The sequence below is a fragment of the Melozone crissalis genome, unplaced genomic scaffold, assembly GCF_028551555.1.
Source record: "Melozone crissalis strain CALT ecotype California unplaced genomic scaffold, PUWL_Pcris_2 ptg000042l_1, whole genome shotgun sequence".
Classification (NCBI taxonomy): domain Eukaryota; kingdom Metazoa; phylum Chordata; class Aves; order Passeriformes; family Passerellidae; genus Melozone; species Melozone crissalis.
This window is the reverse complement of record NW_026535820.1, coordinates 64,070,494-64,085,082: the sequence shown is the minus strand read 5'-3', so window position 1 is coordinate 64,085,082 and position 14,589 is coordinate 64,070,494. Positions and strand designations below refer to the sequence as shown.

Sequence of the window (14,589 nt, the reverse complement as noted above, 5' to 3'; positions counted from 1 at the left end):
TTTCAAAAGGAGTTGAACATTTATGCATGAATACACAACAGTCCAATTTCTACTCTGGAGAGGAGCAGATGCTTGATACCAACTCCCAGTCAATCTAAGAATTGCAATCTCTGATCAAATGCAAGATCATACACCTTCCCACTTTATGCAGCACCTAATTATTTGGTTTATCTCCATCCCTTACTACCAGATGAATCTTGCAAAAGACTAATCAAACACCATCTCTGGGGACTAAATTACATGGGTACAATACCCTGTTCATGCTAGCTAGGATGTGCTGCCTTCCAAAGGAGAATTTATTTTACAGCCTCTTTCGAGGACATATAAACCACACCTTGGCACAAATGATACTTTTAAAAGTAGGCCATTATTTTTTTCCCCAAAATTTTCAATGTAAGAATGTTTCACAATTTGAACAGTAAAAAAAAATTAACTAAAAGTGCAATTGTCTATCTGTGTTAATGTCTTAAAACCCAACATATTTATATACTTTCTTATCTCTGATACAATGGCTAGACTGATGAATATCACTATATTTTTGCTTTTCATTATCAAAAGGAATGCTTTCTTAAAATCCAGTGTACATTTATGAAATATGTTTGACTTTAGTTTAAAAATGTGTAGCTCTATAAATAAAAAATTGTATTTATATTCTGCAGACAAGAAATCTCTCATAGCTTCCAAAAAGCTTTATATTTCATATGCTTTTCAAAACATGAATGAAATCTGAACACTGAATCTCACAACTTACCTTTATCTTAAACTACTAGACATTTATTGAAGTCTATCACACAAAGTTCATTCATTGCACCCTTGTTTTTCCTACCTACTTTCAACGAGTTCATGAGAAATAATTCATATGAAACTAATACACATGTGGTGTCCTATATCTTCATCATTCACTTCTCTCCAATCTGTTATCACCTACAATTTAGCTAATCTAAGCTATTATGTGCTTTATTATGCAAAGAAAAATAAAGAGTCTCTCAGTAGTGGATAACAGAAGAAAACTAATACCACACACATGCTCATATACACAATAAAAACTGCTAGTGAAATGCGTCAACTTCTCTCTTTTCAAAGAACGCCTTAGTGGGAAGCAAAATTAAAATAAAAGAAAGTAGAAATATACACCTTTTTAAAGTGAATTGGCATTTGTACAGTAATATATTTTCCTTGGTTCTAATCTATTTTTTCTACTGTGATCCTCTCCTTTGTTTCATCTCAAATGTAAAAGATTCAGTCTACCTATCTACATTCCTTTGGTGTCTTTCTATGTTTTAGTGCCCCTTTTTTATTTCTCATTTAACACCTAAAGTTGTGTTTTCCATTTTTTTCTTTTTTTGAATTTTAACTGTGAAACAAACTTACTTACCTTTGTGAAAAACTGAGATCTGCACATTATTGGCATTACTCTAAAATGCTACAAGCTAGAACTGGCATAGTGTTCCAGAAGGGCATGGGGTTTTTTTGCAAATTAAAAAAACCTTTGTTCTGAGTGAAATCTTTCTGCTACTCATGAATTAAATTGGCATTTAATTCATGAGTAGCAGAAAGACATAAAAGTATATTACTTGAGCTCAGTAGATTTCTGAAGTATTTTTTTCATTATTAGGGTAAAGAAAAATGTTAAAGATTCTTATTTGCTGTAGCCAAGTGTTCTGTACTCCAACTGGACACCATTCTCACACCAATCAAATATGGTAGTTTTATAATACGAGGTAAAAAAATAAAAACTTGAACAATGATACAGTTACAGAAGACAAATTTCCTATGGACTCCGTTCAACAACCAGGAAAAGTTACTGTAATATAAAGATATTTTTTCACCAAGTGCTGCTTTTCCAGTATGAAAGCTCTGCACTTCTCCTCTCAATGTCTTGAAAGAAATGGTGAGGGTGACTTTAACAAGGAGACATCATGATTTGTAAGCAACACTACATGTAAATATAATTTCTGCTCCCTAGGCAAGAAAAAATTACCCTGTTCAGTTATGTCATTGCTTTCCCTTATACAAAAGCAGGGGGAAAGGAAATTACCTTAAACAAAGGATTTGATTCTATTATTTTTAGAAAAGGTAACTACTTTTTATTAATGATTTAACTAATGGGGGATTTGTGAAACTCAGCTTCAGTAAAGACTTATTTTCATACTAATACATTGAACTGCTGATTCACTGAAGCCAAATAATTTTACTGATACCTTCAATAGAAACAGTATTCTATACCTAAAATTACATCACTTTTAGGATGAAATAAGGTCAAATGATCTCATTTATTTTCTTACTCAAGACAAAAAACCACATTTGGGTGGGGATTGTAACAGTTCTAGTTTTAAAACCTATATGAAAGACTTGAATCTCAAGTAAAAAATATTCTTATATAAGAGTAGATGAGTTTTTCTTAAAAATTTATATGCATTTAATTATCTCACACTTAAAAATAATAATTGTGAAGAATGCATTTCATTCTTCTACACTGCAAGTCAGAAAATGACTTTGTGATGGTATAATAATGAAAATGCTCTGTTTTGCATTTCACAATTTAAAAATTGCCACAGTTATCAATAACGCAGAAAAATCTCCTCTATTAGGTCAAGGGCAACATTTGTTCACCTTACTTAAAGATCATTAAAATACATTCTTAATCATAACATGTAGTTCATTGCAAATAAAATTGCCTTTGGTTCAATAAAACTAATTAAAAGTAAATGGTATTGTTTACTGCCGTATGGATCTTGTGATATAAATCAGCAAGTCACCATTTATTGAAAATTACAGTGACCTCACTGCTGTTAATAAATACAGCTGATCACACAAGCTAGAGAAGAATGCATCAGAACTTGTGTATTGCCAGAACTGTCCCACCTATAACTATGAAACTTCAAGAAACCTAATCCAGGTGTTACCATATTTGCTGCTCCGCCATCATTAAGGGACTTGCTGAAATTTTAATTCTCTGATCACATAAAGTGCTTTAGAAAGACAACAAAATCTGTACCGATCATCTTGGTGGTATCATCTGTTCTTTAAGAAAAGCTCTGAAGGTCTGCAGGGTTGTTTGTTCTGGGTGCCACAGTGGGTAGGATTACAGTGCTGCTCTGGTGACATGGCTGACAGCTCATGCCAACACAAGATACTCACTCTCCTACCTGAAAGGAGGTTGTAGCGAAGTGGGGGTCGGATTCTTCTCCCAGGTAACAAGTGACAGGAGCAGAGGAAATGGCCCCAAGTTGCTCCAGGGGAGGTTTAGATTAGATCTTAGACAAAATTTCTTCTCAGAAAGGGTGTCAGGCATCGGAACAGGTTGGCCAGGGAAGTGGCGGAATCACCATCCCTGGAAGTGTTCAAAAGGCATGTGGATGTGGCACTAGGGTATACAGTTTAGTGGTGAACACAGTGGAGCTGTTCACTGGATTCAACAGTCTTAGAGGTCTTTTCCAACCTTAATGACTATGTTTTTACAACTAAAGAAATCAAAATGAGTGATAAATATGGATAGTTTATTCTATCCAACACTACAGCTAATTATTCAGTCTACTTTATGTTCAACTTGCATAAATTGTATTTTTTAATTATTAAAAACATATTTCAATACAGAAGCATGAACTGTAAGTCTCAGCTTTGAAGTACATCACAAAGATGTGGAGACGCCATGTAGTGAGAGTCCTATGTATTGGATAAGTGGGTCCCAGCTATTCTAAATGAGCTGCAGATGCAAAGTTCTTAGTTGGGCAGCAGCTGTGGCTCGTGAAGGTAGCTGGGATAAAAGGGGGTGGGCTGAGAGCTCTGGAGGAGCTCCTGGGAAGCTATGAGGAACTGTGTGGCAGAGAAGAGCTACATGGTAGAAAAACAGCTAGAAGGTATGGACTTTAGAAATATAATAACAATAGTATGGGACTCTAGAAATATGAAATACAACAATTGGTGACCCCAGAGTGATAGAGCCAGGACTGTGAGAAAGGTGGCCAAGAGCTGCAGAAGACTATAGCTATTGAATCAAGGAGCTGTGGCAGCCAGGAGCTGCGAGAAATATGGCCTTTGAGCAAGAAGCTGTGTGTTGTACGAGGCCTTTGGGTCTCGGGATAAAACATGTATTGTAAGGAAATGCATATATTGTACTTGAATATCTATATTGTATTTGAATATATCTGTTAGTAATAGAAAAAGGGGGAAATGTAGTGAGGGTCCTATGTATTAGATAAGTGAGTCCTAGCTATTCTAAATGAGCTACAGGTGTGAAGTCCTTAGTTGGGCAGCAGCTGTGGCTTGTAAAGATAACTGGGATAAAAGGGGTGAGCTGAGAGCCCTGGAGGAGCCCCTGTGAAGCCACGAGGAACTGTGCTGCAGAGAGGAGCCCCTGTGAAGTAGAGCTGCATGGTAGAAAACCAGCTAGAAGGTATGGACTTTAGAAATATAACAACAACAGTATGGGACTCTAGAAATATGATAATAACAATAAGAATGCAACAAAGCCACTGTGGCAGTGACGTGTGATGCGTCTCTGGAAGCCACTGTGGGCAGAGGCTGGCTGGAATAATGTGATCCATCCAGTAACAGCCCGAAACATCAGCCCAGGGGCAGAGGGCAGAGCCGCCGTGACTGAACCCCGCTTCCCTGGCTGGCACGGGCTCTGCCTGGGAGCAGCCGCCGGGTGCGGGGTCATCACACGGCCGGAGGGGTTTTTAGCCTCGGGGCACACCGAGGGCTGCGCCGGCCTGGGGAGCCGCCAGGGGCGCTCGGGAGCCCCGGGTGCAGGCACGCATCGGCTGCACTGCCGACACGGCAGCTGCACGGTCACTGCGCCATGCGCCTGGCGTTCCGTACAGGAAGGGAACCCCACTGCCTAACTGTAACAAAATAATTCTGGGGACTACATTTTGACTTCCTGTAGGGCCCACATACAAATATAGCTTATGACTATATTATAAAGCCCAAAAATAAGCTGACAGTAAAATAGTTTCATAATACTATTTTTTGTTAGTTTGGTATTCATAGCTTGCTTAGACCTCCATACCAATCTCTGAAGTTGTCTATCCACAGAGTTTCTTTACATGGCTGACACTCCTGCATGTCACTGTAATTTGAGTAAAGGTAAAAACATCTTTGCAGAAATCTAATTATTTATGTGCTTTTCTACAGGAATGGAAATAATATTCTGTCATGGGCACTGAGCATCATTTTTTGTGACAGATATGAGAATCCCTGAAAAACCATTTACATTTGGGTTCATTAGCCTACCACTCCACCAAAGCAAGTCACAGACAGATAGGGCTTAGGAGCAAAGCAGACGTATGACATGAGCATGGCAAACGTCTAAGTCTTGCTGGGAGCAGCCATTTAAAATGAGCTCAATGAAGGACCACCAGGTGTAACTGCTTTGTCCATACCCCATAGCAGAATAATTTGGAAGTGTTTCAGTTTAGTTGGCAGGAAGTATTACACCCAGTGTCAGTCACTTCAGGATGAAATGTCAGCTTATGCAGATAAAGCCTTGTCTAGCACTTGTTAAGCACAAATAACTGAGTGGTGTGAGAAAGGGCAGAGGCACATCAACTGCTTGGTGGCTTTCATATGCTGCTGGTAGCCAGGAGAGGTGTGTTAAGTGGAAGCAGCTCCTGATTAACCACACTTAGAATACGACTCAGGTCACCTACAGCTCAAGAGGGAGAGTATAAAGATCTTGCAAGAAACCCAGAACAGTTAGATGGAGGTTAACAGCCCTAAGTGGAAACAACTAAGGAAGAAATGGTTCCTATATTGTACAGCTGACCCCACTATATTTTTTCCCAGATGAACAAATAATTTCTTGGCAATGACTTGCCTTCCCTCCCCTTCACACCCAAAACAATCATCTCTGAAGCGAAGCTTCATGTCTGCAGGAAGATGAGGCTGCATGTCCCACCATTCAAATGCAGACATCCCAACTTCAATCACTTCTGATTTACTAGTCTAGAAAAGTTTATTTAGTTCTCCAAATCATACTGCACAGATTTAGCCATAATTTTGCATTATCTCCATAGATGCCTAATGCTTTATTTATCAAGTCTATTGATATTTTTTTTTAAACAAAGAACATAATATAAAAGTTACAACACAAAAATTTCATGTTCCTCCTAACATGAAAGCTAGAAAGGTAATTCCATGCTCTCATCCTAACAAGAAGGGAAAAACTTTAAACATGTATTTGAATTTTTTTAGGGGAAAAAGAAAAGTTAATGCAAAAGGGTTTTTTTCTTTTCCAAAGAATAATGCAGAGAAGCCTCTGCATTGTAACTTACTCCAGATTTCATCAGCCTCAGTAGACCAAGACTTCTAAGCTGAGAATATCAAAATTATAATCAACAAATAAAACATTGAGGCAGTGCTTTGCAGAGTATTTGCAACTGCAGTCAGTGATGTTTCCTGTTTCCAAAAAAAAAGACAAAACATAACACCTAAGCTGAATAAAGGAGTAACTGTTGGAGAAGTACTACTAAATTAAATTAAAAAAAAAATTAAAGCAAGATAGAAAGTTGACTGTATTTTAGTCAAACACATTACATGTGTCCCAAATTTGGATATGACTTTCTTTTAATGAGAAAACAAGAGAAGGCCTTGATTAAATATTAAAAATGACAGCAGAAGCATTATTACAAACACTAAATTCAACTGCAGGTTACAGAATATTTGTTAAAGTCTGTTCTGGCACTAGAACTCATGACTTGAAGCCTGACTTGGCATCTCTGTCTGGCATGACCAACCTTTGGTTCCACACCTTGTTCTCAAATCCTCTAAAGTGCATTTAAAGTGCAATGTAACTACTTCTTCCTTCTGCCACTTGTGAAGGTAGTAGTCAGAGAATATGAACACAGGAGAAAACCTCTCCTTTTTGCTAGTATGACACTGTGGCAGAAACTCTATTTCTGGAAGTGCAACTGCAGAAGTCCTGTTAAGATCCAGCAGATAATCTAACACTTTTGCCATTGAGATGGAATATAAACAGTCTTCTTAAGGTGTATTTGCCTTTAATAAAACACTTAAAAGATTTAGTGCAAAAACACCAGAAATTCTGTAGAGGTAAATTTCCACGAGCTTGTCAATTGAGTATGTTTTCAAAGGAGGTCTCCTAATACCAAGCCAACACGCCAGTATAACAGAAAGCTTTCCCAGTACAAAGGAAACAACTGAGCTTCCTGTAAAGGAGATGTTTATACAATTTTACATTTGCTTTTGTAGGGATGTGTCTATTTTGGATGTGTATATATACACACACACAGAGACACACACTTGTGCTCCTTTTCATGACTGTGGATCTACTTGCGACACAACAAATGAATGGACTCAAAAAATACCCACATTTAGGCCACTCTTGGAGAGCTCTGCTTGCAAGAACTGGCACATTGCTCCTAGTTGGATCAGAAAGAATGGTGACAACAAAAAGCACTTCATCTTCCAGAAGCAGACTATTGTTTCCCAAGCTCACAAGTAAGTGATTAAAGCAATGGTTCCTGAGACAAGAATAATTTGTACTTGCAGTCTAACACTTGGTTGAAAACACTGTAACTGTGACTTGCTTCTGGAGAGTGTGAATCTCTGCATGGACAACAATGAGAACCACTAGGGTGAAAGATAAAAATCCAGTTCTGACTCAGTTTCTTTTCATTGCAAAACCAGGAATATTTGTGCCTTATTAATTGTAAAAACTAAGATTATGGTAACAGGTAGTTTTCAACACCTACATTAACTGTAATAATCTTTTGGATAACAGATATAGATGCATACACAGAAGATAACTTAAAAGCAAACAGAATGCTTACCCCCAAAGCTGGCAATCTTTGTGTGCAACTGACAGCAACCTTCAGTTTCCAGTCTGTTTCCCCATCCAGCTGGTCAGTTCGAATGAAACATGAACCTTGATGTTACAAAGAGACATCAAACTATTATTTCAATTTCAAAAATTCAGTTTGGGTTAAAAACATGTAAAAGAGTGAAAAAACCCACAATTTACAACCATTTAAAAATAAATGTGCAAGATATAAAAGATTTGTATTTTGGAGTGTCTGTGTGCTCTCTTCCAGGAATGCTTTAGATATCACACAATTGCACCATTTTTTCTAATAAATTTAGCAATATGTCTAATTTTACCCACATTCAGGCCACATTTTAGAGGAATGGAAATAATATTCTGTCATGGGCACTGAGCATCATTTTTGGTGATGGATATGAGAATCCTTTAAAAACCGTTTACAGATTTCTTCAAAGTTTCTGAGCAGGTTTTCAAATATTATCATCAAGAGATACAACTTCAACTTGAGTTGAAAAAGATTTAATTTCATTTCTTTATGTAATTCTGTCACTTGTACAATTCCAACGCTACAGAATACTGTAATTTTTTTCTCTATGCTGGTATGACATCACAAACTTTCAGTGCTTATTGTCTCCTGCCTTCTCTGAAAAAAAAAAAAATTAAACAAGTCCTGAATATAGACAGCATTCAAAACAACGTAGAATTGAATGTATGATTCTTAAAAGAAGTATTTTTGAATCATCTGCAACTATTGGTGGTCCAAGACTAAAGAAACCAGTCAACACATGCAAAGTACTTAAGATATGAGGGAAACTCAAGATACACACTGATATACACCGAAGAAAAGCAGTGTGCTGTACAGACCAAGGACCAGGATTGAAGGAACAGAAAACTGAGACCACTGCAGAGCCTACCCTTACCCCCGTACATATTTTGATGGATACCATCAAGTCTGGAGTATTACATGCATTACTAATGTAAGATTAAAAAAGACCACACGCAAACACCGCAAATGTATTAAAAATACAAAATTAACTGCTATTCCATTAAGCTTGAAGCCTATTAAAAAGGCGGTAAAATTTCAGCAACACTCTTCACAACTGCTACACTAGAGAAGCCGTAAATATTTCTGAAGTAGTAATTACAATTTCATTTATACTACAGCTAAACAAATGTATACACTATTGTTACTGGGTGCTATGGGTGTGCAAATAATAGATTTTACAAGTTTTTAATAAATTTTAACAAACAGACATTTATATAAACACACACATATTTCTGTCTGTATTTCAACCAATCCAATAAAAACTAACAAAGTAATTTTACCCCCAGAAGTGATGTGGTAGCAATTAAGTGGAAGGAAACACTGCAAAGGAGTTTGTCCAGATTTGAGTCTCATTATAGACAAGAAGAAGGTCTGCTAGAATGTGTCAAGGCAGTATGCCAAGAAAGGGTACCTACCAGTGAACATAAATTGACAGATTATTTTATAGGACAAGTGGACCCTGGTGTAAGTAAAGTCTAATAGAACTCAATGTTTTATCCATCAAAGTCTGCAAATTAAGCAGTTTGATGAATGGTTGCCTGAAAAGACATGCTTGAGAGAAAGCCACCTGAAATTGTACCTGACTAAAAGGTAGTGTTCTTGCACAACAGACTTCAAAGAATCTTACAAGCTTTCATGAAACAGCTCTATTTATATTAAGGGCATTGTAAATAAACAAATCTTTAAATGTTAATATAGACAGCTCTCAGAAAACATTATCACAGCTAAATTTCACCCAAAGCTCAGAGACGCAAGCTGTAAAGCTGCGTCCGAAGTTCTCGAAAAGCTGGTTTTAAATTCTTAATAGAATTCTTTATGAATTTTCTTCTTAGCATAAAATACTATAAAGCACTTTTTGAAGAGTCAGCAACATCCACTGCATTATAATGAACTGTGACGTACCTAGAAACACCTAGAAATACCACGGTATCACTGCATTTTCTGTCCATGGCATAGATGAGCCTAGTCTCCATCATACCTTTCCTGTACAAGACATTTCATGGTTCTCTTTACCCTTGCTGTCAATGGTTGCTCTCTTGCATCAATTTCATTTAGAATTATACTATAGATCAATGCAGTTCAAGACCAGTGTGGCTGCTGTGAATGGTTGACTGCACATATATTCATTTAATAGAGCTCACACTATGACATGTATTGGCCAGCTGCATTTCCTCTTCACTTCAGCAGTTAATTTCATCAATAACTTATCTCATAGCCTGTTTCCCTTTTATCCAGAAAAAAGGATTGCTTTCTGCCAAGTCAGCTTTCAACAGTGATCACAAAGCAAAACCGAAACAATACAATCCTCTCCTCCACCTCAAATATTGCAGTAGATTTGACTAAGTAATTTGAACTATTCTCTAAGTTAACCCAGCTTAACTAAGCTATAAACATGGAAGATTAAATATGTAATTGGAAAGTATAAAAAAAGAACTCTTCACCCCTACCAAAAACCTTTAATTTTTGTAAAACTAAATATTCTCCACTGTGTATTCTGTGGAAGTCATGTGTACTTTACCTTTGAGAGGTATTTGAGTCAGCAGTACATAAAACTTCTAAAAATCAAAGTCTTTTAAAAAAAAAGGCATTTTTATTTTTCCATTTTAAAATGCTTGGGAGCATTGCACTCTCCTTCCTCAATAACAAAATTAAAATCAAAAAGCTTATACAAAAAAGTTGTAAAAATTGTGTTACATACTTCAGAAGAAATTGTGTTACGTACTTTAGGACAGTGTGAAAAGTCTCTTACATTTCTAACCCGAATATGACTTGTCAGAAAAATAAAAAATCCCCAAATCATCTATACATGTCAGGAGTTGCTATTCCTTCTGAATACAGAAATAACTCTTGAACCTGACATTTATTTTACAGTACACAAGAATTTTTTTGAAGTTTGTGCTGCTTTTAAAAATGAGGCATTTAAGGAAATGCCATTAAGTATTTTAAGTATTTACCAATCAAAAGTAGCTGTTTACAAGAAGAAAAAACTAAAAAAAAAAAATTAATTACACACTGAACGTGAGAAATTTTCATAAGGCTACATATAAAGAAGAATGCACAAAATTAAAACTTCTACCTTATACAGTGAAGCACTCAGCTGCTCGTTTCCCACAACTACACAGTTCTTCAACATTAGTAGACAAAGTTGTACATTGTGAACATCTGACTCATTTCCACCATTCAAGTGAAAATTTTGGCACTATCTGAATTAGAATTTAAGATTAATTCAAGGAAATTACACTGGACCTATATAGATTAAGCATTAATCAAAAGTGGTACAAACTTCATGAGCACATTTAAACTAATTTACAAGTATGTAATATTCATTGAGCCTAATCAGTTGAAGACAGGCAGAAATCAACATACAGCACTGCATGCAAAGTGCTGCCCAAGCAGCAACTAAATTGATTTTTGAAACCTTTTCAGCTGAAACTTTGAAAGTTGAATGCTTAGGGAAGTCTTGGAACTACAATTCTGTTTTGGTTTCACAATTCTGTTTGGTGGTTTAGGAAAAGCTCAATTATTTGAGTTCTGTCCAAAATTTATCCTAAGATTAATTTTCCAAGGAAAAACTGCATATCAATACAAAGGATTAAATGATTTTAAGAACTTGAAATAACTACGTAACTTCACATTATAAGGATACCTTGATAATTATTAACAGACTTCTTATTTATGTTGTTTGAGATATCATGGATAAAAATATATTTTTAAAGGTATTTTATGTGTTAGTAGAATATTGAAGAAAAGTAATGCTTACTTCAGTAGCTTTTACAGTGTTTTGAAATAGAGATAAAAAAGCTTATATATGATGGCACTAATCTAGAGCCATGATATGCCTGGCCTAGATTTGTCAAACAAACTCTGTATTGTTAATACAGAGTAAGCAGGAAGAATTCCACTTAGTGTGTGATGGACTTAAGGCTTCAATCAGATAATACCTGAAGGACGTGTACATGTCTAATGCTTTTGGGAATGGTGTACATGTGCACATGCAGCAGTCACCTACCTGCCTCTAGGAATCCTGAAGAAAAAGGTCCTGAACAAAAATTCTCAAACTAAATACAGCTCATCCTTTGAAAAAGCTGGGAATATTTTCACCTTTAAAAAAATGTGCAGAAGAGAAAAAGAAAAAAAAAAAAAGGAAAAAAATTCTTCCCCAAAATCAGAAAGGAAATCTCCTTAATCAAGTAAAACACATTCATATCATACCCTTTCTCTTAATACTATGCATCGTCACCAGGTTATCACCAGCCTAATTTTTTTATACTACCAAACTTGCTAATCATAGCTTATGTATTAATTTCCTTATATGTGGATGTTTTTAAATTCCTGAAATTATAGTAATGTATATGAACTTTTAATAATATCAAACACTTCCAATTTATTTTTGTATACATACTTCAGAATATTAAATACAGCTTTTAAATTAAGCTTCTGAAAACAAGCTATTACTTGAGATGTTACATATTTTCTTAAATGATTTTTAGCTTCCAAGGTTTATTTAGAAAGTCAATCAGAAAAGAAAATTTGCTGGCTATTAATTAAATTATTTGTTTCTATTTTATTTGATTTGGAAATGTTATTTCTGTTAAGCAGAAAGATGGATAATTTCTCCTCAGAACAATTACCTTAATATTCAGCCTGTTAAACAAGTAGCTTTTATAGAACTTGTACTTAACACAAGAAACCCAAAATTGACAGACTAAAAGCAATTACTTCACAAAATGAAAATAATTTATTCCTTGTAGAACTGCATCCCTTGATTTTAATGGAAAGCTGTAATGAAAAAAAAAATCATGTTATCCTAATAACATTGAGATTTAATATTTGAAATATGTGGGGAAAGGAAATCTCAACTGCCCTAGAGAAGTTGATTTAGTTTGCTGCAGAATCAAAACTGTGTGCTATTTGTAGCCTCTCCTGTGTTAGATTACATATATTCCTGCATATCATAGACATTTTAATTTCACACATGGCTTTAGGCAAAGACTGTTCTGTTGTATACTTTTTTAGTAGCCTAATGGTGCCCTTAAATAGCCAGACAGACACAGAATATCTTACCAGGTATGAAAATATGACCTGATGTTATTTATTAGGCAGTAATACTCTTGAATAATACTAGACTGCATAATTGAACCCAAATACCTCAAAATGAATTCATCAACTGATGGAAATTATGAGCAAATCAGACTCTGAAAATGGCAAGCAAAAAGTTTAGGTAGAGTGGCATGATGAAAGGAGGAGGCTCGGTCTTTACTTCCTTCTTGATCATGAAGTCTACTGGCTTTGCTTTTACAAAGAGAAGGTTGGAAAAATATGCTAATACCTAAAGATAAAATATGCTAACACCTAAAGATAAAATATGCTAATGCTTGCTTTCCAGGACTGGCCATGTTTCCGGACAAACAGCAACATGAAAAATTAAGATAGCTTTCTTGACATAACTAAGCTATCCAACTTGTCCAGTATCCAAACTTAATTTTCATTTCCTGACTCCTGGCCTGTAGGAAGGGTCTGAGAAAGCAGTTCTAAGTCATGAGATGAGACACAAGAGGATTTTCAATTCAGGAAAAAAAAATCCTGCTAAGAAATAACTTATTCAGACTAGCATTAAAAAGCAACAAAGTAAATGACACATCATAAAATGAGTTGCACACTTTGATCCTTCACTATTTCTGCTCTTGCTTTGAGCAATAACTTAGAGCAGATCTTGTCTTTGACTACATCTATTAAATCAGCATTTTGAGTGAATTTATTTTTTTCAATATTTCTATTTTTAGATTTCACAAGTACATGGAAATCCACAGGGCCTTTCCAGTCAACCCTTCTATGGTATTTGTTACAAACATCAGTGTACACAGTAAAGAATAATGCATAAGAAGTTAATCAACACAGAAGTTCTAAAAACTGTATTTCATTTTCTCTCAAAAAACATTAAAGTTAATAGATTTCTGCTTGCAATTTTTTTGCCAATTATCAGCAAGCTTAAAAAGTCGACTTGCCAATAAGCACTAAAGTAAACTTATAGGTATAATCCAAATATGCCATAGCACACATTTTAATGTTATAGAGTAAGGAAGATGCATCAGAGGGAAGCAACTATAATTTAGTTGTATATAGCAGATGTACAGGAATATGCATATTTTACAAGCATAACAAAAGCAAGGCACCCCAGTCTTGAAAAGGTACTGTTTTTTCTGTAAAAATGCAGGGTTGAATTCCATACTCCATTACAGATATTGTCAAAAAGCAACCCTATAATGTACTTATATTAGTAAAAAAAAAATTCATAAAAGTAAATTACATTTACTTTATATAATATGTAACTGATAAGAATTCCTGTCAGTTATTATTAATCAGAGATAACGCTAAACCATCACTTCATGTCTGGGTTCTTCTCTGTCAAATCTAAATAAATAAAATTATGTCTGCCTTCTCTCTCCAGAGCTGTATCCAATGAATTTTTTACAAATGAGAACAACAGCTACAACTAATGCCTTTCAAGCCTCAGCAAAACTGAATTATTAAATCTGTCTGCCTATATCCTATTACAGCCTACTTATGAATACTTGATTTTATTTTGTATAATTGACAACAGTTGTCAGGAAAGGAAGGTTTTAACGGCAATCAAATTAAGATCAACTGGTATAAGTGTCAGAGCGAAGAGCTTGTGTCAAGTGTTGATGAATTAATTGATGGGTCAGTGGGAAACAGGGCATGTGGAACTGCAGTGCCATAAACAGCTTTATATTTT

At 35.5% G+C, this 14,589-nt stretch overlaps 1 protein-coding gene across 2 annotated transcripts in view; it reads right to left on the bottom strand.

Annotated features, from left to right (window-relative positions):
* ATP9B (ATPase phospholipid transporting 9B (putative)) overlaps positions 1-14,589 on the bottom strand; it is a 155,875-nt gene that overhangs the window by 85,462 nt on the left and 55,824 nt on the right. For both annotated transcript variants that reach the window (XM_054284784.1, XM_054284786.1), the window contains exon 8: positions 7,797-7,891. In XM_054284784.1, the coding sequence (XP_054140759.1) occupies positions 7,797-7,891 (95 nt within the window). The remainder of the gene's footprint in view (positions 1-7,796; positions 7,892-14,589) is intronic.